The sequence below is a fragment of the Zootoca vivipara genome, chromosome 16 (assembly GCF_963506605.1).
Source record: "Zootoca vivipara chromosome 16, rZooViv1.1, whole genome shotgun sequence".
Classification (NCBI taxonomy): Eukaryota; Metazoa; Chordata; class Lepidosauria; order Squamata; family Lacertidae; genus Zootoca; species Zootoca vivipara.
Window position 1 is genome coordinate 3,224,843 of NC_083291.1, and position 27,199 is coordinate 3,252,041.

The 27,199-nt window shown below is 40.9% G+C and overlaps 1 protein-coding gene across 2 annotated transcripts in view; it reads right to left on the reverse strand.

Moving 5' to 3' along the window:
- Positions 1-27,199, reverse strand: part of CNTLN (centlein) — a 176,674-nt gene that overhangs the window by 141,111 nt on the left and 8,364 nt on the right. For both annotated transcript variants that reach the window (XM_035140510.2, XM_035140509.2), the window contains exons 2-5: positions 21,278-21,366; positions 10,305-10,389; positions 817-951; positions 10-189 (exon numbers count right to left, since the gene is read on the reverse strand). In XM_035140510.2, coding sequence (XP_034996401.2) covers positions 10-189; positions 817-951; positions 10,305-10,389; positions 21,278-21,366 — 489 coding nt within the window. The remainder of the gene's footprint in view (positions 1-9; positions 190-816; positions 952-10,304; positions 10,390-21,277; positions 21,367-27,199) is intronic.

Here is a 27,199-nt window from a genome sequence, read left to right on the forward strand (position 1 = left end):
TCCTCATACCTTTATTTTTGCTTCGATGCCAGATTTTTCTATTCTCCATTGTGCCTCCCGCTTCCTCAGTTTCTCCAGGTCATTTAGCAGGTCAGCATAGCGTGTACTTAATCCCTCATTTTCCTCCTCCAGGTTTTTTATAACCAGTCTGCTTTGCTCTTCCTTTCTCAGTGCACACTCCTTAGTGTCCTGTACAACAGTACCACAAGGGCCGATAAACAAAAACAAGGGAAAAGGGAAAGGAAAGGGGGGGGAGAAAAGTGAGAACTAATCAGCAAATATAAACTGTGCAGTTTTACCCTCGCAGCAGCTTCTTCTATATTTGATGGCCAAGGTCACCTGTGTACTTTTATTGGCCTCTTTCATGCAGGTGGAAGGGTCATATTTTTTAGCTGGATGACAGCTTTGATGAGTACACATTTGCAAAGAGCCCATTAATTGATCAAGCTGCCTTTGATGCTGTCCCCAGCTATTTTTGAGACCCACACAGACATATCCTCCCAGACCTCGGCTTTATCAATTAATAATGCCAGTCCCATCAGAATCTAATTACACGAAGCCACATCTTCACACTCCTACTTTCTTTGCTCCATTTCCATCATTAACTATTTATTCAAAAGTTACAAAGCATGGATTCTTCACTTTAAAGCATCTTTCTCCGAGTTTTGCGTGTGAGAGAAGACTGGAAGGTACAGCCTAAGGCCTAAGGCTATATTTCCTCTGAGCTTGTCACTTTCCATGCCACAAAGACAGATGCAGCTCAAAGAGCTACTTCAAAGCTGTGGCCATCTTAGTACTATGTACGAGTCAATATACCTTAAGTTCCTGGATTTTATCTTTACATTTCTGTTGGAAGATGCAGAGCTCTCTCTTCAAGACAACGTTTTCCTCATCCACAGCAATCTTTCTCTGTACCAGGTTGTTTATCTCCTCTTGTTGCCCACATGTTCTCTAAGAAAGATTGTTTAATAATAATAATAATAATAATAATAATAATAATAATAATAATAATGTGAAAATCAACACATTTCAAAATTTCATTTTCCAGGCAGCAAACCATTTGCAGTTTTATCTAATCTGACTGTAACTGCAGCCCAGCTTTGTGACACACAAACATTTTATCATTAACCAAATCAATTACAGTATACATTACTATTTGGCATATCAAAAAGAAAGGGATTTGAAACTATTGTCTGAACCTAAGGATCCAGTACATCGTAAATTTATGCAAATGAGGAAGATTCCCATTTTGCTAAAGAAGATTAAATACCCAGGAACCAGAAACATACAGATGTTCATCAGGCAATGTTCTAGTCCAGGCATTCCCAAACTTCGACCCTCCAGATGTTTTGGACTACAATTCCCATCTTACCCGACCACTGGTCCTGTTAGCTAAGGATAATGGGAGTTGTAGGCCAAAACATCTGGAGGGCTGCAGTTTGGGGATGCCTGTCCTAGTCCAACTCAGATTTTTTTTATTTAAAAAAAAAAGGTCAGTGGGAGTCAGTGGGTTCTTGGGTTAGTTAGCCTACTGCCACCGGAACACTCCAACCTGCACCAATTATGGGTTGCCACACTAGGAGCAGCATGCAGATTTCTGCCCAGGCAGCTCCTGACCAACTGAGTGCGGAACAATGATGGCCTGGCAGGTCAGATCGTTATCTGTCCCCATTCCACAGTCACTTGCTGAAAATGAAAACAATGTCGGAGCATGAAGCACCTCAGAGAGGTCATTGCAAAGGTGTGGAATGCCCTGCCACCTACCCCTGCACCACAGCAGATCTTAAAGCACAGGTAGGCTAGTATATTTCACATATTTGGGACACATTACTTCAAATGTCACTGTGAGCACTTTTAGTGTGGATCTCTGTATAAAACAGGGTTCCAAAATACAAAGGAAGCCTCCACAGATGAACACGGAATTTGCCCTATGCATAGCTCAGTCAGTAGAGCATGAGACTCTTAATCTCAGGGTTGTGGGTTCGAGCCCACATTGGGCAAAATTTTCCTACAAAGCAGGGATTTGAGCTAAATGATCCTGTCCCTTCCAACTCGACAATTCTATGATTCTGTGATCTATGATTACTACACTGCATGTCACACAATGCTACCTCCCTTTTTCTCTTATTCTGTATCACCCCCTTCCAAGTTTTTGTTCTCTCCACATCCTTTTTGTACCCTTTTTCTTCTTCTAATCTCTTCCTCTCTCTGCACCCCATTTCTATTCCCCCCCATTCCTATTCCATCTCACTAAGTTTAGGGACAACAGCACACAAAATTTCCCCTCTCCGAGCAATGCACACCAGACACAGGAGAGCAATGCAACATTGTTATAGCTGGCACCAATAAGATGAAAAAATGGCACTAATTCCACCATACATTTCTAAATCCAGAGAGATTTAAAGCTCTCCAGATACAGTCGTACCTTGGAAGTCGAATGGAATCTGTTCCAGAAGTCCATTTGACTTCCAAAACGTTTGAAAACCAATTTGCGTCTTCTGATTGGCAGCAGGAAGCTCCTGCCGCCAATCAGAAGCCGCAGAAGCCCCATTGGATGCTCAGGTTCCAAAATAACGTTTGCAATCTGGAACAATCATTTCTGGGTTTGCGGCATTCAGGAGCCAAAACGTCCAAGTTCCAGGGCGATTGGGATCCAAGGTACGACTGTATAGTGAAGCAAGTAGGATTAGATAGATGGTCCTACACAGACATGGAAAAGCAATGAAAACAACAGGCATTCCAACTCCCCCCCCCCCCAGAATACTGCAACAGATGGGAAAGGGTCACAGTTTGCCCCCATGGGCCTTATCCTGTGGAGGCCTGGACTAGACTCTAAAGAAGAAATCATGATGAACAGCTGTGAGTGAAATGCCCTTTTCAGTAGAGGCACAGTCAGATTGGGAGGGGCAGAGAAGGTTCCCCACTCCAATTCCAGCCACTCAGCACTTCGGCTGATGATTGTACAGACCTCTTTTAAGCCTTCCAAAAATCATGTTACATTTCTTACAATTGCCCAAGACTTACATGACACTTTGCAACTGTCTCTTTTTATCATGATGAAATATTCCCATTTTGCCATTAACGTTTTATTGAGGTTCCATCTTTCAAAAAATATTAATATTACAGTAATTTCTTCTACAATATGATTTTAATTTAATCAAGGTATAGAAAATTGAATTAATAAATAGGCTAGGTAAAAGTTAAGAACGAAATGTATTAAAGTTAATTAATGCTCGAAGCTAGAGTTATGTTTCTTTCAATTGGACCTATTAAAGGGGGCTTTAATATAGATTTGCACAGCAAGCCAAAGATTTTCAAGTGGAGATAATGAGGCAGCTAGTACTGTTTTAACCCCTCTGGAGTATAATTGGTTGATAAGGTTTTGAAAGATTACAAGGTCTAGGACAAAAAGATTAGCTTTAGTCTCTTCAGATCAAAACTGAAAGCTAATTAAATAACAGTGCTATAAAAAAAGAAGGTAAAGGTTTACTGTACTTTTATTCATCCTTAATTTTCATCTCCTGAGAAAAAACAAGTGAGCATATTTTCTTTACATTTTATTTGGAGACTACTGTGTGGACTACACAGAAGGAACAAGATTTACATTGCCACCTGAGATGGTATTAAAGCCACCAACAGACATGGACAAACTTAAAATGAAGAGGCCAGAGTCCAAGGTATGGGTAGGGCTTTATTTTTTGCCGTGTCTGGGAACAGAGTGTGGGACTCAACAAAGCCAGATCCAAATTCAAACCTTTATGCAGTCACAAAGCTCAATGGGTGGCCTTTAGCCCATTTTACAGGTCTTCATGAGTATAAAACAGGATAACCACAGCTAACAAAATGGAAATGCAATAGTTACAATCTGCACATATATGTGTAGTATTTTCTGCTAGAGGAAAGCCAATGGGAGGGTCATGGAAAATCTGCCTCTCCAGAGAAACACAATTTGATGCATGCAAACATATTTTTTTCCAAATGCCAACTTAGATTCCAACACACACACATCACTGATTTCCAAATGATTCCAGTGTAAGCAATGTGGATTAGCACCAGTTTCAAGTATGTGATTACCTGTATTAAACTAATTAACATTAACAAGCCCTGAAACCAATTCATTGAACTTAACGCCATACCACATATTACATCCCCTCCATTGGTTTTCTGATCTGTGTGCCTGCAATGAAGACACATAGTCTTTGCAACCGTGCAAACGCTAAAGCTCATGATTTTGCAAGCACAGAGATTGAACTACAGGTCTTTAAAATTAGTATTTCAAGATCTAAATATGTGTTCATTTTAAAGTTAAAAAATAAATAAAATATGTTTCCATTTATTTATTTTGAGATTTATAACCTACTCTATCCCAAGGGCTCAGGGCAGTTTTCTGTTGAAAAATGAGAAACTGATTTTAATGATTTTGCTAACCCACATGTCAAGACGACCAAATGGCAGTTCACAAATAACAAATGCTAATTAGCTACCCAAAAGATGTAACAGAATATTCATCATGAACTGTGGGTCATCATGCATATACAATGTAGGTAGTATTCCTAATGCTACTAGAATTATATATATTCCAATCTAATTATATATAACCCAATCTTCTGTACTACACCTTCGGAACAAATATTTCCTCACCAATTGCTAAAGTTATAACCAAAAGTTAGATTAAATTAATTTGATAAACATTAAAACTACCAGAAATATATTCACATAGGTGTTGCTTTGAGAGTCATTGATCATTTGCATTCCTGTCACATTACTCCTGTTTCAGCAGATCCATTGCACACAGGTTATTACTTTTTTAAAAAAATGTGCGACTGGAGATTTAATTCAAGTGTTCCAAGTTTTCAGACCCAAAACAAACTGATGGTTTTGGAGCCTCCCTTCCCAAGATCGAGGACAGTTGGAGGAGCTGGCAGCCAGGAGCCAATCCAAAGAAAATATAGGCAGGGTTTATTCCAACTGGCTTATGCACTGGCTATAAATTCTACAATGGCAGTAAGTTCCTAACATGCACAACTGAAGGCAATGGAAAGTGTTATGTATTGGTTTAATTTGTGTACATGAGTTCTCTGCTAGTCCTGTAACTACCTTTCCCGCTCCTGGGCGATTCAAATGGGTGCGGGGACAGTTGCTATTGGTTAACTTGTTAGCACAATTTGGATCCTCACTCTGATAGGTTCCCGCCAAAATCTAAATGTATCCTTTCCCCAACCCCTGCTCCTGAGAGTATAAAAGGAGCTCACCCTTTCCCTCCAGTCAGTCAAGATTCCTACTTCAATAAAGAAGACTGTTCTTGTTATACTTGACTCCTAGCAGTTCCTTGCTAGCATGCTGAATCACTATTCTGAGCTGACTTCACGAAGAGCTGAAATCACACTCACGACATAACAGAAAGAACAGCCAAATGTGTCTGTGACAATAGGCCCTTCGCTCTACCGATTGCCACTGTATGTCAGATGGGCACGACTTAAACTTGTAGAATGAAAGCCAGTTCCTACAAAGTTGCAGTTAGCATTCCAGCTCCCTACACCGGGTGACTTATCATCTGAAGGAAGAACATCAGTTCAGGGGAATTAGTAAGTGAGTGCACATCCAGAGTTAGGAGCAAGGAGCTAATCTGAAGCATGTAAAAGTGAAAAGGATCCAAGCTAATTACATCCTCTCTTGCTTAACGCAACAATTCCTAATAAGCACCCAGTTATTATAATTGTTGTTGTTTCGGCTAATGAACATGAATCCAGGAGTATTGTTAAACTACAACTCTTATTGTTGGCTAAGCTGGCTAGAGCTGATGAAAGCTGGGGTCCAACAACATCTGGAGAATACAACACTTGTGACCTCTGCACTACTTGCTACCAACATCTTGGGTGTCTTGTTTCTCCACAAACTAACTGCTGTTCTCTCTGTCATTGGAGAGACAACTATAATTCAGGATGTTAAGGCACAAGGTGTCACTATCTATAGTGGCTGCAGGTTGTTTCCAGGTACAACCATAGTTTTCCACCAGCAACCTACACAATTGCACCCAACTGTAGCAGCAATAGGAAAGATTCTAGAGCAGATCATTAAGCAAACAGTCTGTGAGCACCTAGAAAGAAACTCTGTGATCACTAAAAGTCAGCATGGGTTCCTGAAAAATAAGTCATGTCAGATTAATCTGATCTCATTTTTTGACAGAATTACAAGCCTGGTAGATGAAGGGAACGCTGTGGATGTAGCCTATCTTGATTTCAGCAAGGCCTTTGACAAGGTGCCCCATGATATTCTTGTAAAGAAGCTGGTAAAATGTGGGCTAGACAATGCTACCATTCAGTGGATTTGTAGCTGGCTTACTGACCGAACCCAAAGGGTGCTCATCAATGGCTCCTCCTCATCCTGGAGAGTAGTGACTAGTGCGGTGCCACAGGATTCTGTCTTGGGCCCAGTCTTCCTCAACATCTTTATCAATGACTTGGATGATGGGCTTGAGGGCATCCTGAGCAAGTTTGCAGACGACACCAAATTGGGAGCGGTGGCTAACACCCCAGAGGACAGGATCACACTTCAAAATGACCTTAACAGATTAGACAACTGGGCCAAAGCAAACAAGATGTATTTTAACAAGGAGAAATGTAAGGTACTACACTTGGGCAGAAAAAATGAAAGGCGCAAATACAGGATGAGTGACACCTGGCTTGAGAGCAGTACATGTGAAAAGGATCTAGGAGTCTTGGTAGACCACAAACTTGACATGAGTCAGCAGTGTGATGCAGCAGCTAAAAAAGCCAATGCAATTCTGGGTTGCATCAATAGGAGTATAGCATCTAGATCAAGGGAAGTAATAGTACCACTGTATTCTGCTCTGGTCAGACCTCACCTGGAGTACTGTGTCCAGTTCTGGGCACCACAGTTCAAGAAGGATACTGACAAGCTGGAACGTGTCCAGAAGAGGGCAACCAAAATGGTCAAAGGCCTGGAAACGATGCCTTATGAGGAACGGCTTAGGGAGCTGGGTATGTTTAGCCTGGAGAAGAGAAGGTTAAGGGGTGATATGATAGCCATGTTCAAATATATGAAAGGATGTCATATGGGGGAGGGAGAAAGGTTGTTTTCTGCTGCTCCAGAGAAGCGGACACAGAGCAATGGATTCAAACTACAAGAAAGAAGATTCCACCTAAACATTAGGAAGAACTTCCTGACAGTAAGAGCTGTTCGGCAGTTGAATTTGCTACCAAGGAGTGTGGTGGAGTCTCCTTCTTTGGAGGTCTTTAAGCAGAGGCTTGACAGGCATATGTCAAGAATGCTTTGATGGTGTTTCCTGCTTGGCAGGGCGTTGGACTGGATGGCCCTTGTGGTCTCTTCCAACTCTATGATTCTATGATTCTAGTTCTGGATCAGGGAGACCCAGGTTGAGATCCCTGCTTAGCTACAAAGCTCACTAGGTGACCATGAGCCAGACTCTCACCCCCTCTTTTTCTCTTAGCCTAATCGACCTGAGAAATAATCTCAGGATAAAAACCAGGATAGTCATGCATGCTACTGAGCATCCGAGAAAAGGGGTGAAATGAAAATAAAAAAGAAGACCAAGTGTCTTACTGAACTTTGGTAAACCAGTGCTTCAAAGTGGGTAGACCTAGACTGTATATATGGATGAGAATTAGTCAAATGCAAAAATGACATTGCCCCACGTGGTTGACAAACAACTAGCTACACAGCTGATTAACGTAAACCTGCATTAATTGAAGAGGTCACTAGAAAGACATGATGTGGGAAAATATTCTTAGTATTTGATGGTTTCATAAATATGGTATAAGTAGAGAATAAAGACAGAAAAATCAAGATAAGCAACTCTTTTAGTGGTTTCTGAGTAGATCTTCTGCTGCATCCATGTGGCCGAGCTCAGCACTGACAGGTTTTCTGAAAGCTGAATGCTTCTAACAGAGAAAAATGTACTTAAAGACGTATATTAGTTTTTATGTGTCCACCGCTTCTTTCACTACTGTGATCTGAAAAATTACGGTAATATGTTTGTGTTTAAGGCTTATTAAGGAATTGCCTAAGGAGGAATCTAAGCCTGCAATTATATACCTACTTTCTCAGAAGTAAATCCCATTGAACGTATTTACTTTTGTATAAACAACATGCTCAAATCACTCTTATCTGGAACAAATACAAATAATAAATGAAAATATTGCTCCAAAACCACTGCCACCAATTAGAACTCTCCACCCAACCCAACATCCCATTCCCCCCAACCACATGCACCCCTCGTTCCAATGACTACACACAAAAAATAAGCACAAAAAAAATAAGAGTCCACCTCCCACACACACAACCCTAATACCCCAACAAACCAATAAGGTTGTTAACAATACTGACATTGTTTATAAACTTTACACCCAACACAAGCGCCACAAAGGCACTTGACACCGTCTCACTGACCCACCCCTATCACAAGTGAAAGGGGAGATGGCCTGTTCTCAAACAAGGCAATCCTTGCCAGCTGAGACACAGGACCAACTGGCTGGGAGCCAAATGGTCCAAGCCAACAAACACCTATATAACAAACAAACTAACACCTATATAAGTACATATAGGCTACTCTCTATAACCTGCCCCCTCCCATCTTCAGCCGACCCCTAACTCTTAACCCCCTCTTTCCCCACCCACCACACTCTAGGTCAGCACAACACACTAGGTTTGATAGACAATATAAGGTGAGAAACACAGGACAACCCAGACAGGTTGGCAAGGAATCATCCTATAAAATAGACATGCAAAATGTCTATCTTAAAAAGCAATTACATTAAACGTGAGGGGATTGGGAAACTCTATCAAAAGAAAATGCATGACCTTGCACATAAACACCATGAAACTACACATTGCCTTCCTACGGAAACTGGTGCTGATACACCCAGGAACCTCACCAAGATGCTGGAGAGGCTACACCTGCACAAGCACATACTTCACATGTAGTGGGAATGCCCTAAAATCCAACCCTTCTGGACAGCAGTCCTACAAGTGATATACAAAATAACTAAACAGGTATTAGAACTCACCCCAGAACTGGCCCTACTGAACATCTTCCATGATCATAATCAAAACTTACCTGGCTTCGGGCCGGATGCCCACCGCACCAATCGCGCGGCAGGCCAGAGGGCGGGGGAGCGTGCGGCTGTGCACACCCATGCACATGCGCAAACACTATTTCTGGCACACTCCCGAACTGGAAAGCGCTGGAAATAGCTTGTGTGCGTGTGCAGAAGCCTCCTCCAACCCGGAAGTACACCGGAAATGACGCTTGTGCATGCACACAAGCTATTTCCGTCGCTTTTCCGGGTCGGAAGTAGGCAGTCGCGCCGCGCCGGTAAAAGCAAGTGGGGGGGGGGGTCCCCGATCCCTGATCATAATGATCACTCACATTATCAGGAGCTTATCACCCACCTACTCTCAGCAGGCAGAAGCCTCTTCGCCAGACACTGGAGAGACCTGTCAGGAGTAAACATGGACCAAGGTATCAAATTGTATGGGAAATGGCCTTACTAGAAATGCTAATCAATAAACTGAAACTGACATGGGGAGAAATGGCACCCCATTATCACATCACAGCCCAACAAAACAACAACAGGAATCCACCGACAGCATACGAATCAATCTGGCTTACCTGACCCAACATGCCCTCCCCCCTCACAAATGCAAACAAACCCCACTGCAGACAACCAACCACACCTTGGCCCCCAATATCTCTCACTACCAAGGAAATGTAATAAAACAAATAGAAAGAGAACCTGCCCAGCTGATGCTGACACAAAACCCCACATGTACATTATACAAAAGGATGTAAGCCTCATCACCCCACCCCCCCTCTCCCCCCTCTTCTTCCCCAACCTTATACTGTACTCAACACTAATGTCTCACAACAAATGTAACTGATTTGTAAGAAAGACTGTACAACCTGAAAAGAGAGACAAGGTATGTACCTTTGCAAACCAAGAAAATCTTTAATAAAAATATATTTTTAAAAACAATGACAGATAGTTTTACAGGAGCTATGCCTTGAAGAAGAATTAGAGTGAAGTGCTCTTGCCAACTTCATCAACTGCTACACTTCGTTCATTTCTAGGTTGAAAACTGGGAATGAAAAGTTGGAAACTGGAAACAATAGAGAAATACAGTGGTGTTCAGGGAGCTGGATAAACTCCAGGGCCCTCTAGTAGCTCTTTACACTTTAGGAAGCAGAAGTCAAACAATAGGGATTAAGCCAAACTAGAAGAAGCAACATTATTCTCACCTGTTAGTTTAAATATAACACTAACCTGTTCCAATGTCTGTATTTTGTCGTCTTTAACTTGCAAAATTTCTAAAACCTTCCTGTCCTTGAGTTCAGCTTTCTGCTTTTCTCTAGAAACAACAAAAAATATATTGACACTTATTAGTCATAATTTGCTGCTAATCATTTGAATTTTTCATGTCCTGATAATGAATGTCATTTTAAAGCATGGGAAATTAAATTATCTGAGGCTGACAGCCCTTGCAGAATTAATCATGGAACATATGGCAAGTGACAGCAAATTTTATCTGCAAACAACTAAGACAACTTTATTCTAAATGAAGCAGCATTTATGATATCAAGACTAGATATGCTTATTTTTAAAAAAAGATATATGGAGTATCTTGCAAATGAAGCCTTTTTTATGAGCACTCCCCAACTTCCTCATTAATGATATCAAATAAATTATGGGCTTCATTTTAGGGATATAAAAAGAGCAACAAATTGAGGACCATCACCATTTTCCCACTGGTAAATACAAAAGTTATAGTGTGCTAAAACAGTCAACAATTGGTAAATTCGGGGTTGAGATGTTTCATTCCTGTCAAAGGCGTCTGCGGCTACTCTTGAGTAAAGACGCTCCACTCCGTCTTGTCTTTCAAGTTTTAATTGTGCATATTATTTACAGTGCAAAGATCTCAGCAAACATGACTGCCTAGTCCGTGTCAGAACCCCGCAATGGCTTCTTCCGGGTTCCTGACCAGCATAAAAGCCTGGGCACTAGGGTGATGATTTTTTCTTTTTTTTTTCTCAAAAATTATTTCCTGTAGCAAAAATGGATGAACTTTTGCCTATTAATGACTAAAATGAGTTATATTCCATTGAAATATTTAAAAAGGTTACACACAAACCATTTTAAACTTTTTTGTATGCCGTTTTACCATTTCATAAAATTGTATTAACAATTCTATATATATTTCGTATCAAATTTGGACACACCACCACATTCCACAATGGGGAGTGTTCTTAGCAACATAGGGTATACAAATGTCACACCTCTGCAAGGTAAAAGCCCCTTTTTGGGACCTCAAAACTCAGCCAGCAGACCTACCGGGCATTCTGGGAAAAGAACCTACAGGAGAGGTAGCAAAACATCATCCTCTAGCGGCGTTTATACTGTTACTGCAGCTAAACAATGCTTCCTTGTGTGTTTGATGACCCTATATAATGTTGTATATATGTGACTCTAAAGCTTGGGATCAATTTTATATCTGCTTACAGTGACTTCAAAAATGATCAAAAAAACTGATAAATAAAATTTTTTAAATCATTTTGTGCGTGAAGTTTTTTTATCAAATCTCTTTGAAAGTAAGATTTTATATAATCTTTAATGAAAGCTCATCAAGTTATGATACAGGGAAATGAGGTTGTAAAAAAGTCATCACCCTACTGGGCACTCCAAAGTGCCGCCCCCTGGGCCTACGGGTGGGAGTGTGCCTCAATTCGGGCGTCGGAGGAAACGGTCTCCTTTCTGGCTGCCCTGTGTCCAATATCTCTCCAGACTCCTCCTCCCCTGATCCTCTTTCATAGCAGGGCTGGGGCTCCGATGCCTGCCAGAGCCCTCTCTCCACCCCGCTCACTTCTTCATTCCTTTCTCCTGACTCACTGCTCGTGCTGACACTCCGCGAGGAGCTAGTCAGGATGACAGGGGGCGCCTCTCTGTATGGCATCCCCCTGACAATTCCCTAGTGATTTATTCTCCTCAATCAAGTTCCAGATTGGCAACCATCCCAACCTGTGTATTATAACTTCAACTAGGATGAACTTTTTCAACAGAAAAACAAATGGTGCCAGCTTCTCAGCTGCATTCATCATGTTTGCTGGTTTACTCTTCATTTAGTTATTGCAACCTGTTTATACAGTTCTTAAACAAATCCTGCAATCAATTGTGCCTCAGGAGTTTTGATTTAGTTGTGGGTAATGTTTGGAGGAATTGCCAAAATTTCCAAATGAAGACTGGCCAGCTGGACAAAGAGCCTCTCCACCTTCAAAGTTGACATTCTCACCTCGCAGTTGCAAGGCAACAGTTTAGAGACTCAGAGGTGTCTAAAATAACCTGTCCGTTCACTGATAGAATCGTAGAACTATAGAGTTGGAAGGTGCCCAAAGGGACATCTAGCCCAACCCCCTGGGGATGCAGGAAGGGTCATCTTCTGGCTGAGGGGAAAATGTGCAAACAATGCTGGGTTTTTTAGCCTGAGAAGCCAAACCCTCAGTCAAGTACCAATGAGAGATTTAATAAAAAAAATATTCTGGAACCAGAATGACTTAGCCAGAGAGGTTCTAATGTTTCAAGCTGAAGAAAGTGGTCATTGCTGTTCTAAAACACTGAGTTTACTCAACACATACATACTCAACATACAATACAGAAAGACTAAAACCACACAAATTTACCTTTTATTCAGTAGATTTGGACCACAGAGCTTTAGCAACCACATCTTTTATTCCAATAAAGATTGATATATCACCCTACACCTTTTCTTGGCTTAGTGGTGTCATTGCTTTCCAAAGTATATAGCAATAAGATAAAATATTATTTATAAAGTACCTACCATGAGTGGAAAGAGGGCATGGAAAGAGTAAGATAATTAACTGCATTAATTAAAAATGAATGCACTGGTATATTTAGCGAACCCTGACTTATCAACTTTTACCATTATGAAGGGTAACTGACAACAGTGTGTTGAAAAAAGAAAAGTGATCAAAGGAGCACCAAAAACTCCATCAACAGTTGGAATCTGTAAGCAGACAAAAAGTAGTAAACGTGGGTACAGAATCTGTCCCTCACAGAAAAGGGAAACCAGAAGGAAAAATTGAAAAGATGCACCAAGTGGCCAACCCTCGAAGAGGCACAGAAAAAGCATCCGCATCTGAAGAGTGTAGGTCGGTTCTTCATCCAAGGCTTTACACAAGTGTGTTCCAAGCCCAACCTCTAGGGAACAATGTTGTTAAGTCCTCCTAAGCTTCACATACTTCAAGGAGAAAGTTCTTTTTGTAAACTGTTTTGAGGTTTCTTCTTTTTAAACAAGAGGTGTATAATTTTTAAGAAATAAATAAGGGCATACTTATTTTAGGAGTAACTTTTCAATAGGATGCTTTTTAAATGTACAGTGGATGCTCGGGTTGTGAACGTGATCCATGCAGGAGGCAGGTTCACAACCCACAGCACCTGCGCACGCGCGGGTCATGCTTCTGTGCATGCGCAAAGCGTGATTTAGTGCTTCTGTGCATGCACAAGCGCCAAAACCTGAAAGTAACTCTACCCAGTACTTTCGGGTTCAGTGCAGTGCGCAACCTGAAAGCACACAACCTAAAGCATCTGTAACCCAAAGTATGACTGAATTCCATCTGCTTTTTTTTTAAAAAAAAGAGCATGCTATGACATTTGGGGAAATAGTGTTACATAGGAGCCATAGTAAATGTGATGGGCACCGGATGAATCCTTATTGCCTTAAATTAATAATAATCCCACAATTGTAACTTTCTGCTGCAAAGTCTCTGCCATCCTATTCCCCCTAGCTCCAGTTTCTGGCCTATTTTGTCTCTTGCACACATGATCTCTCTCGCTTTCATAGCAAGCAGGAGGTGGCAGGGAACCCCCATTTATGCAGCCTAAAGTCTGTTGTACAAGTGGAATGCTACAATTAGATATCACTCCCAGTGTCTTAACAGGGGCACAAATGAGAATTCTAAGAATGTATCTACATTCCATTAAACAAAAGGGAGAAAATTAACAACTTCTGGGGCTGGGGGGGGGGGTGTTCCTTCAGTAAGCAGCCTTTAGTAGAGTGGTTTGCAGTACAAACTAAGTAAGAAATGTGCAATCATTGTATATACTGTGTGCCAGTAAATGCTCCAATTTTTGCATACAGTGGATGCAAGTAGATGCTGCAGCATAAATTAAAAACCTGGTATAGAATTTTATCACCAGCTCCTCCTGGTGGTATAGGATAACTTCCAATACTCATTACAGGGAAGGTCCCAGAAGAGATGCTAAGTAATATTGCTGTATGCTTCAAGCTACTAGCATATCATTGAACCCACTGCTACATTTTAAGTATGATAAACGGGAGGAAACGGTGGAAGCAGAGGAAAGGCTTGCTTATAAAGGTAAATGGCACAGTCAGAAAAAAATATGGTTGATTCAATTAATATACACTGTACATGCCTACAATACATTAAAAAGTGTTCGCCCAAATAAGAAAAAAACTTAATTCAGGCACTGTCAAAGAGTTGATGATGATCAATGACCGAGACAAACTCCAGTTTAGCTAATTAGAACCACTGATGAGCAATAATGATGTGAGCTAAGAATATTTGCAGACTTCTTTAGGATGAAAAATGGAGTGAAGAGAGGCTGTCAATTTGTACAAGTTTTAAGCTCCAATCACTTTTCCCACGAGTACCGCCTATTTTAAATGTTTAACAGAGCTGTATTTAACCACATGGATTTTTCACAGTCAGTTTTCACCAGCCACCGAAAGCCAAAAAAACTGAGAAATTATACTAAACCATTAACTAACAATTTTCTATTGCATATGGCCCACGCTATATATTATACAACATGACAGGACCATATTTTCTGGGATTTGGCCCATTTTTAATGAGTTGTCAAAAATGAAAAATTGGATACGACGAGGAAGCATTTAACTACGAATGAGGTGTGAAAATAGAACCTGCAGTTTCTAAAAAACCGCAAATATTTTCAAAGGTGCCCTGCTGAAGTTTATAAAATATTATCTTTTCTATAATAAATATGCAAAGCAGTAGTGTTGAAGAGAAATTATGGGCATGAGGACAAATAGAGATCTGTGGTAGAAATCAATTAAACTTGTTCATAACATAAAGTGAAACACAAAGAAGTCAAAAGCTATGCTATTTCATATTAGTGTAGCAAAAGTGTAAGTGATAAAAGACAGTGGCTACAACCCAACGAGGCGCCAACAAGTGTAGAAGGATTTGTTTGTAATTTCTCTCCAGAAGCCCCCTCTGAACTGAAAGGCTGCATTTTGAAATGCCAACACAGTGTTTGGGTTTGTCAAAGCAGGATGCTGAAAAAAGGGATCTGAAGGCATAGGAGACAATTTGGCTTAGGCAAAGTGGGTGTGGTCTTGAGCAATGCCTAGATGGGTGGTGGACTGGGCCTTATGCGAGCCACTCTAGGAATACAGGAAATGACCTTAAACCAAACAAGGCTTTACCTTTTGCGTAGATCACAGTTTATATAGTTGCTCATTGCTTTTCTCACTTTGACAACCTCAACTGACAACTCCAGGACTGTTCCTGGCACTTCCCATTCATTTCATTGAGACTACTCAAAACCCTGCGTTACTAAGAAACCTTCCTATTAAAATGAATGGAGGTTGTGCAGGTGAGACTTGTGAGACCATTTAAGGATGCCAGAGCTCACATATACACACATATGTGTTGCTTTGACTATACTTCTCCCACCACTGTCCACAAATAGACACTAGAAACACAAGAAATTTCCCCAGGATTTCAAAAGCAGTTTACGCCATGGCAGGATCTTGCTGATGGTGCCTCCTGGTGCAGTTTACCTTGCAGAAGTGACAATATATTTAATTCTCTCTCACAGGAAACAAAGGCTGGGATGATCAACATTTCTTTGAACATAGGGCTTTGGAAGAAAGCCTACAGCACTTCCTGAACAGGAAGGGTGGGGGAGACAGTGAAACTGGTTGTGTTCTCTCCATCCATAATTCCACCCTACTCTGACAGCATAGTGGGACTTTTGTGGCATCATACAGCCCCTCAGCCAGGAGGTCTCAGGTATAGGGTTGCACGTAAACCTCAATACATGTTAAGATGTGTGAAAAATGGGAAACCTGAGACTGCCAAACCAAATTTTACATGCAGTTTTTGTTTTTTTTAACAACCTAGAAAGCCTTATTTGCAAAGTATTAAAATATCTGAGTCTGCATATCAATTATTTTTATAATGAAAACATTTAAAGAACATATGATCAATATAAATTACATTTTTCTAACATCGCTTAATTTAAAATTAAGTAACTGCTTAACTGAGTGTGCATGCACACGAAAGCTCATACCAAAATAAAAACTTAGTTGGTCTTTAAGGTGCTACTGAAGGAATTTTTTTTATTTTATTTTATTTTACTTTGCTCTATGCATTATTTCACTACATATTGCTTTGTCTACTAGAGAAGCTTGATTCAAGGAAACAAATTGTCTTGTAAACTGAATAACTAAAATCAATCATGATTTTTATAGCTATGAACACAGACAACTCTTTATGCATTCCTGTACATTGTGGAGGTTATGGCTTAAAGTACTAAGCTGAACACTTTAAGTATCATATTTCTTTCTTAATTTTGAAAGCATCTTATCATATAAAATGCACAAGTTTCTTACAGTGCTCAAAATATCAGCACTTCAGAACAGACTGGTCTAACATCTGCACATCACCAGGGTTTCCCCCAAGGATTTTTAAATGATGCCTGCCTGTGCTGAATAAAGTGCTAACTTGCACCTTGCATTTCAAACTGTGTCCTGAGCAGCCATCCAGTTGGTACAACACCAGCTGAATTCCCATAGGCCACTGTTCACTCAGGCTTGACTGCAATTATCATGTCAATATTTTGTGCTCCGATATGCAGATATGCACACATGCAAGCTGCGTAATACTTTCTTCTCCATGGAATGTTGACTTATGTTCAATGTTCTGAGAATTTTTAATGAAACAGGGTATTAAACTTTCATCAGTTGTGGACAATCACAATTTTTTGACCTTAGAGGCAAAGGGTATACACCTCGGCACCCCACTATTCTTTTCTGCATGCCAGCCAATGATGGCGTGATCTGGCTAAAAACAAAATCCATTTTAGAACCTTTGCTGCTATATATTCACTTAAGAAAATATTAATCAGCTTACATGAAAGGTTTTAGAGTGAAAAACCAGGCATTTACATTTTGATTTACTCCAATCCACTTCTATAGCATAATCTTATAGTTTAAATGAGTGACAATATGCTAAGCGGTCTATGACGGTGCTCTGTATGCCTTGATTAACTGAGGAAGGAAGCTGATAAATGACAAAGTTGCATTGATTGAATTACTCTGTCTATTGGCAGTATAATCAATGAGCATTGCTAAATGATTTAATGCAAACAAGTTCATTTGATATTGCCACCAGAAGATCAGATATAAATCACTTGATGTTTAAATCCTGCCACAGTGTTATATTTCCCCTCTAAATAGAACACTGAGAAGGCTGTACAGACAATGTAACACACAGCCTCAACTCAATGGAGGGGGGGGGATATTATGGCTTATTCCACCTTCACCAGTCTGAGCCCAACTGTTGTGGTCCATGCTGGACATAATCCACAATCCCTAGAGGAAGTTGACACTTGAAACCAACATAAATGCCCTGCTCATGAATTTAAACATGTAGTTACAAGATTGACATTATTCTGTAACAGACTGGAAACCCAACAGACCAAGTAGTTTTAAAACAGATCCGGTTGCTTAGATCATTACCCATATGTAAGTGAAGGAACAAAAATTTATTTTATAACTTATAACTGAAACAGAGTAAAGCTTCACATATTTCTTTAATAAATGGAAGCACATTAGATCTCTGCAAGCTGTCTGGATAAAGGAACTTTTTAAAAAGCAGGGTGGGGGAAACCAAAATATGAATAGCCAAAGCAGGGTGACACTGCACAACTTTAAGAATATTTGCTCTAGTATTTGGCTTAAAAATATGTAGTTAAAGTCATTAAATTCTTGCTCTGCCCTCAGTTTTTTAGTTTTAGTTTTTTTAGAGGGGAGTTGGCCTTACATGGCAAAATCTCCATTCTGATCCAGATTCCAGCATAAAGAAATTTGTTACTTGGGAATATTCTGATTCAAGGCATTTGCTCACCCAAGTGACTGAAACACAGAATGAACCATGCGTAAGCCAGAGGAAGACATGTCTCCTCCAGTTGTTATGAAACAGTAGAAGTCCATTATTGGTCCTTTTTCATATACGATATTAAAATGGCTGCTCCCAACAGGACCAATGCCATTTTATAGGAGGTTTGGAAACTTATTGGACATCATTGACCCTCACACGCTCTTTGTCACTGTGGTATGTGCGTGAGTTTGCGGGATAATTCTCTGGCCTTGTCTTCAAAGTGATTTTTTTTCTTCAATTCATTTCTATACCGCTTTCTATTTTTTTAAAAGAAAATTTCCAAGTGGTCTACAACCTACGTTAAAACATCAAATAAAACAATCCAGAAAAACCACACACAGAAGAAATCAAATATAAAGTATACATTCAAAGCAACATAATTAACAGGAAACAAAAATATTATCTTCAAAAGTCAGGGTTGTTTGTTTTCACAAACATCAGGAAGAATTTTCTGATGGCAAGAGCTGTTTGGCAGGGGAACACACTCCCTTGGAAGTTGGACGCCTCTGCTTCCTTGGAGGTTTTAAAGCAGAGGTTGGATTGCCATCCATCACAGCTGCTTTAGTTGAGATTCCTGCTTTGTAGGGGTTAGACTAGATGGCCCTCAGGCTCCCTTACAATTCTACGAAGATTCTATGAAAAGGAAGCAGAACCCCCACCCCAAGTCCTAGTAGGACCAGGGTCTGCTAGCAAAAACTATATATGTGGGTCATGCTTTCCATCTGCTTCTGATTGGAGATTTATCACACAAGTAAAAAACTATTGCCTATAGGCACCTGGCATATCATCCGAACATGGAAACCACCTAACCACACAGCCTCCATCTTCCCAGGATTCATACGCATTCAGACCAGCGCTGCATTTGGACCTTAGTCCACAGCTTCCACAGTGTCTTCTGATTCAGATGTTATGAAGAAGTAGAGTTGCAGGTCACCAGCGTAACCATGGTTGTGTGCTCCAAAATGTCTAGTGACAGCTCCCCAGTGTCTCCATGTAGCTGTTAAATAGCATTAGAGTGAATGCCCTGCAGAACCCCATAGCACAGTTGCCATGGGTCAACAAGCACTCCTTCCCCCAATCCTATTCTCTAGACTCAACTGTGCAAGTAGGAATGGGATGACTGTAGTACAGTTCTTCTGTTCTTACAAACATTGGGTCCAGGGGGATCACACCACCACCACTATAAGGGCAGCTAGCACCTCCCCATCACACAACGGCATGTTCACAACACTCTGGGCACCCTTGCTCTAGCTAGCTTTAACCAGCTAAGGGCGGGCAGGTACCAGGGGAACATATGGTCAGATGGATTGCTTCAATTATCCGGTCCACTTTCTCACTTATTCAAAATAGCTTAAGAGTTAATTTCAAAACTCCGCACAGTTGGCTTGCTCCTTCTAGAAACATTTATAGAGCATCAGAAGCATTTCCAGGTTTTTACCTGATAAACACAGGTATTCAAAATTACTGATTAAGTGTTTATTTGTGCTTAATTTTATCAAAAAAAAGTTTCAAAAGGAATATGAACTAGAAATAGCATACCTTTTTTTACATAATTCAGAGATCAATAGTATTTAAAGTAGTTGGAAAGTACACTAACATGGATATACTTTTACAATGGCTTGTTTGAAAATACCTGGAGGCTTTAACATATCCCAAAGGCTTTTCTCATTTGCACAGTAAAGATATTTTTTGTTTGTACCTGAATATTAATACAGAGAATGTTGTTACAGTCACCAAATAAGAACTGCAACGAATGCTGAAAACTGAAATCTATTTTGTGTATCTCAGGAATCAACGCTACAGACAATGAGGTTCCAGTTTCATTTTGAAATTTTTAGGGCAGTTCAATCCCTATTTGGGAACATGAAAGAATTCTGAAAAGGAAAAAGTTACTCTCTTCAGTTGCAAAATATTTCCACATCAAACCAGTACAAAGGTATAATTCCCCAAAAGATTTTTCAACTGCACAGCTTAATTATCATAGTCTCATAAAAATGGATATTTAAAAGCGTTGCAAATAAAAGTCTACTGAAATATTAATTGGTTAAATAAAAACAATTAGACTAAATACAGAATGACTGTATACAGGCCTTTCTTTGGTGGTGACCCTCTCAGGTATGGAAACATTAATATAGGGCCAAAAAAATCCTAATTTCATATGTACATTAAATACAGGCATGAACAGGCATGATGAGATCATGGGGTCATAGTAAACAGTTCAGTGACCCAATGTGCAGCAACTGTGAAAATGGCTAATTTGGTGCTAGAGATCATTAAGAACAAAATTGAAAAGAAAAGTGACACGGCTCATGATCGTTAGAGGGAAGTAAACCATTATGCTGGTTCAGACAATGTGCTAAACCAAACCATGGTTCAGCTCAGTGTAGCGCAGCAGAAGAGAGACCAGGGATGAGCAAAGCAGCCATAACCTCTTCTCTCAGAGCCCATACATCTGCATTAAGCTATGGTTTGGTTTAGCATGATGTGTGAAGCAGGCCAATGACTGGCCCAAATTCACCCCATAAGATTCATAGTTCAGTGGGATTTCCCTAGTACTAGTCCCACACTTTAACAACTATACCTTGTTGGCTCTCATATTATTTCCACTCAGGGGGAAAAATGACTACCAGTATATGTTTTCAACAATGAAGGTCCATAGATTTAACAAGCAAGTTAGAGATTTTTTAAAAAATAAAATCAGTATTGCAGCATCTCAGAAAGTGGCATCCTTAAGCCATTTTAATGCCATTTTAATAATATCTCTCTCTCTATCTATCTATCTATCTATCTAATTACTAAAACCATACTAGATGACACTTGGGATTCATTCCAACTCTACTGTTCTATAGAAAGGTCAATGTTAATGTTCATGAGGATGAATGAACACGAGGATGTTGTGGTTGGGGCTTACATGTGCATCCTGTCCTCACTTTTAAGCATTGCATGTTCAGGCGAACACCTGAACATGACTATAATTAAAAAAGAAAACAACACAAAGAGAAAAATCCCCATACTCACCTTTCGACAACCATACTGACTGCTTGCGTCAGATCTGGGTTTGCGACCTGAAGACGTTTCCATAAAGACCACACAAATTCTTTATCAGCCTAATAATACAAACAGAAAATGAAAGCGTGAAACATATTGACACTACATTATAAGCCATACAAAACCTCTACAACACACAGGGTCCGCTTACCAAACACAATGTGTTCCTGGAAATAATTCATTGTGTGAGCATTCACATATCAAGTCCATGGTTTCCATTGATTCCTATGGGAACATTTCTAATCAAGGGTTTGTCCGATCTCCCCCTGCCCCATTCCAGTTTCTTCATCCCCATCATTTCAGTTCCCTACATCATTTGCTGAACCCATCCCACTTCTTTTAACCAGTCTATCTCCTAAGAATCTTTATTATTAGTATTATTTTTAAAAAGAGGCATTTACAAGACTTATAAGGTAGGCAGATGTAGAAAAGCTACACCAGCTGAAATTCCCTCTTAAATACAAAGGCTAAAGGTCTGTCTGCTTTTGTGCAGGGCAACCATACTCTGCCTGCCCATCATTTCTGCTTACTCCATCCCCAACAATAAATATCATTTCTTAGAATCACAGACATCCTAAGGATTCAAGTTTCAAATGGCTCGGAACTCAGGAAGGCAAGCAACAGGGCACATCCAGCCAGTGTGGTGTAGTGGTTAAGAGCAGTGGACTTGAAATCTGGTGAACCGGGTTCGATTCCCTGCTCCTCCACATGCAGCTGCATGGGCTAGTCAAACTTCTCTGAAGTCTCTCAGCCTCACTCACCTTACAGGCTGTTTGTTGTGGGGGAGGACGGGAAGGAGATTGTTAGCCGCTTTGAGACTCCTTAGGGTAGTGATAAAGCGGGATATCAAATCCAAACTCTTCTTCCTCTTCTTCATATGTATAGAGGGAATGAAAAATTTGAATATCTGAACTTCATTCTAACTGAAAATACCCAAAACGTTTGCTATTAAATATTCTTAAAACTCCTTGCACAATTAGCCATCTTGGTAAGATGGCTCTCTAAACGGTTTTGAGAGCCAACTAATTTTTTTCTGAAGCAAGACAAAACCTCCCGTCTGAAATTGGCACAGCAGCCCAGCTCTACAGCTGTCAATGCCTGGGATATATCAATCTTCAATGTACCCAAGGACTGTTCTGTCTACTCTGCGTATGTTAACAGCACAGAGAGGTCAGCTGAGGTGTACCTTGAGCAGCTGAGAACTTATCTGTGCAGGACAGAACACAGATGTCATTCAGAAGTTCCCTCAAATTTCCTCATTAAAAATAAAATTACCCACACTACCGCTGTTTGTCAGAAAGAGAAGCTGCTCACTTTGGGAATGTGTGTGCAGGCTGGAAAGAGAGATGTATAAAACATAAATATTTAGAGTGCTTTGGGAACTATATTGAAAGTGAGATGCTCTTCCCAGTGCAGCAAAGCATCTGCAATGATTGCAGGTCAGGCCTCGCACTGGAAAAGTGACAGTTATGAAAGAGAGAGACAATGGGATTGTGCTTCAGTCAAGAGTGAAAATAATTATACCTCATCATCGTCATGTTAGCAGACATATGGAAATGCAGAACAACCCAGCCTCTGATCCCTGCTACTATTGAATACGGTCATGTCATAATAGGAACAGAGCAGATCCCTACATGCAATATTCAGACATATACCTTCCCTACTGCCCCTCAAAAGCCCATGTGCTATGAAAAGGTAAAGCATCAACATTTATTTAAGACTTCAGTTTAGTACTGTAGGACTATTCAGCCCTCGGCATTTGAACCCTGGCCTTGAAAACATTTCAGGAGATGCGAACCCTAAACACACATTTGCCACACTTCAGATAGCTGACACAAATTCTTCTCATAAATTAAAACTGGAAGAACACTGTACTCTTTCAGTTGAAAAGATTTTGAGTGTCAGCACCGGAATGACTCACCTTCAGAGGACTACACACATGCATGCAACACACCTTCAGAGGACTGCACACATGCATGCAACACACCTTCAGAGGACTACACACATGCATGCAACACACCTTCAGAGGACTACACACATGCATGCAACACACCTTCAGAGGACTACACACATGCATGCAACACACACACGCGTTTCTGTGGTCCCTATTCTGAGCGGGACTCTTGCAAGAACAGGTAATTCTACTGTGTCCAATCACACCAAAGAAGGACGCGAGAAGAGCCCTGCTATAAGGCCAAAGGCCCATCTAGTCCAGCATCCTGTCTTGCAGTGGTCAACCTGGTGCCCACAGACCTTGCAAGCAGCACATAAGTGCAGCAGCTCTCTCCCTACTTGTGCTGCCCAGCCTCTGGCAATGGAGGCAGAACACAGGCACCATGGCTAGCAACCTCATCCTCCATGAATGTGTCTAATCTTCTTTTAAAGCCACCCAAGTCAATGGCCATCACTGCTGGGTTTTTTAAAAAATATAAAAATTTATTGATATAAACACATACAAAATACTGTAAAAGTAATAAGTGTAACCAAAATAAATGCATGCAGAGATAAAAATAAATAAAAAGGGGGTGGAACAGGGGGTTTAGTGGGCTATTCAATTGAGTTAACATAGGGGGAAAGGATTATAACATGTTGAATAAAAAAGATCTACTTTTAATGAACCGTTAAGGACTCTCCATTTATGTGTCAGATTTTCTGGCAGTGCAATGTCCCATACTTGTGCTAGCCACTTCTCTTGGGAGGAGTTGGACTTCCAGTGGAAGGTCACCAACAATCTGGCTGCAGCAAGAAGCATAAATACAAGAGGTTTGTGCATGATAGGCTCCTACTTCTCACAAGAGCAAATTCCCTAGTTTAGCTATGAACTGTGTGAAGAAGTACTTTCTTTCGCCTGTCGCAAATCTTCCAACATTTAGTTTTATTGGGTAGTACCAAGTTCCATTGTTACGAGACAGGAAGAAAAACTTCAGGTGTTTTTTCCCTCTCTCAGGAAACTGAGATGTGGCAAAATTAGCCACTGGCTGTAAGGAGGGGGGCCAGAACAGAGATGGGAAATCTTGAGTCTGCGGGCAAATGCAGCCCTCAGGCCCTCTCTCTCCAGCTCTTGGCTCAATTGACAAACCATGAGCCTTCTCCACAGGCCACAAATCACAACATCTCCCTCCTTGAATCCTTCTACCTGGCTGGAACGTGTCCCTGTATTACAAAGTTCTCTTGTAAAGAAGGCAAAACTTACTGTTTTCCTTTTACAAATGCATAATTCAATGGTGAGCAAATTATTCAGCCTCCAGAAAGCCCCTGCTTCCATTCGGAAATCCAGTACAGTGCAATTGTTATTGGTTTTTGTTATTTTGATTTTCCTGGCATGATCTGTATTTTGTACATTTGTACATCAAATGTTCTCTATTTTTATGTTTTGAATGTTTGCTGTAAGCCGCTTTGGGCACAGCTCATTGTAGAAAAGTGGTGTACAAGTGAAACAGATTGATTGATCCATCCATCTTGCCTATCTGAATGAAGAGATGGAAACGTGTGAGAAAATCTCTTAGTTTCACCCGGAATGCAGCCTACAGTACAAAGAGTCACATCAACTGATCTGCTCACTTTTGCCTCTTGCCCCACCAACCCTTTGAAGGTTCCCCAGGAGGGAATGCAGGTTCTCACCTTGGTGAAGTTGGCTGCTATTTATTCACTTCCTGCAGCACAAAAATCCCTCAGCCTGGCACTAAGTTTTGGAGATACTGATCTATCATTCTAGACCAACTGAAAAGAGTCATGGCCATGGTGAATAACATTCTAAAATTAAATGCAGCTCAGAAGCACAGTATTATATCAATTTCCATTATTCCTGAACACACATACACACACTACTACTATTTTCCTACAAGAAACTGCAAGAAAAATGTGAACTAAATCTGGTTTCCCAGTGTGCTGGTTGAGCCAGAAGCAGAATACTGATACCTCTATTCACACAGAGACACTTCAGAGGTAGACAATATTATTTACGTTAATATCATGCCCACACTTATTCTAGTGAGGATGCCAAAGGTCTCCGGAGGCAACCCTCACACACAAACACTCAGCCATTGAGCTTCCTCCGGGCCCCTTGTTTTCCTAAGCTCAAAGCATCCAGCTCCCTTCATTTTTCTTTAATTTGCAGCTGCTAAGGACAAAACCTCCTAAGCACCAAAGCCTCCCAGGAGCAGCATGGAGACCTTCAACAAGAGCAGTCTCTTTCAGGGGCATGCAGGCAACACTCTGTCCCAGAGCCAGCGTTCGTCCCAGGCACATAGCCCAAGACATTCCCAAATAAACTAAAATTCCTGAACAAGTTGCAATCATTGATATTCCAAGATACGCAGGAGTGGAATCCAACTGGTATCCTCAGGCTCACAGAAATTATTTTTATCCAGCAAGTTATTTATTGGTTTATTCAGTTTCTGTCCTAGCCTTCCTCCAGGGCAGCTCTGCTAACACTCCCTGGAACCCCCTGAAGGTTGACTGACATGCCAGCATAGGATGGAAGGCGGGTGGTGGGGCTGCAGGGGGAATGGCAGAAAATGCCTCCTTTCCTCTTCTGTTAGTGGGGGTGTCTGCTGTATCAAAATCCTTCCATGAGCATAAGGATACCAACTGGAATCCACCCAAGGCACGTGAGTCAAGCCCAGAACTCCATAAAAACAGAACAGCTGGATCAGACCAAATGCCTGTCTAGTCTAGTACTCACAGTGGCCACCCAGATGCCACATGTGGGACACGAGTGCAATAGCACTCCCCCAGCGTTCGAAATTCAGCAGGAGCCAGGCACATTTTGCACCTAGATATCAGCCAATTGCAACCAAGATGCCCGGATGCCAGGATGGCACCTGTCATTTCCACCATTTGGTGGAAATGTTAGAAACTGGGAAAAGCTAGGAGACAAATGGCTCCAGGGAACTGGGTTGTGGACGCCAAAACAGACTGTCTAGTCGCCATTTGGGGGGGTGGCAACACTTTTTATTTATTATTTTGATTAACATGAATTAATACACAATTCACCTAAGTGATACATTGTTGATATCACATTTTAACAGAAATTGTTAATAAATGTTCAATTTGGTGTTTGCAATAAAAATATTGGTACCATACTTCAGTTTTCAAAACACTCTTTGTTTTAAAACTCCTTAACATATTGTCTATCCTTAACATATACTTTGAGGCTTCAAAGCACATACATTTCAGCATTACCCGAGTGTCAGCCGGGCGCAGAAAATGGCACCCAGACTTTTTGATGTGCTCGCAAATGGAGAATCTTTAGGTGCTAAGCCTGGCGCCCTGCTAATTTGGAACACTGTCTGGAGGTGAATGCCTGGAGATCATTAGATCAGTGTTTCTCAACCAGTGTGCCTCCAGATGTTTTGGGACTACAACTCCCATCATTCCTGACCACTGGTCTTGCTAGCTAGGGATGATGGGAGTTGTAGTCCCAAAACATCTGGAGGCACACTGGTTGAGAAACACTGCATTAGATCTTGACTGTTTTCACACACGAGTAACACATCCTGTATAATTCTATCCATTATATTTTATCTGCACAATCAGAATGAATTTCAGGAACCAAAAAGGTGTACCGAAAAATATGACTTGCAAGCCATCTGACCCCAAACTGGCAACTACCGGTAGGCATTCCATTTTTGCAACTGCAACCCTGGTTTTAGGAGCCATTTGGCACCTATCTTATATATCTGAGTTTCTAACATTGCACTCTCCTGGAAATCCATCCACGACTTTAAGATTCACTGCAAACAGGCAGGGAATTCTTGGCTGCACAGAAAAAATATCCAGGGGAAGATGGAAAACTTGCAAAGTCCTGGTATCCAGGCTGGCCAACTGAATCAGGCTGCTCTTTTTCCTGACCTGATCCCAGAGAAAAGTGAGGATCAGGTTAAGGGACAA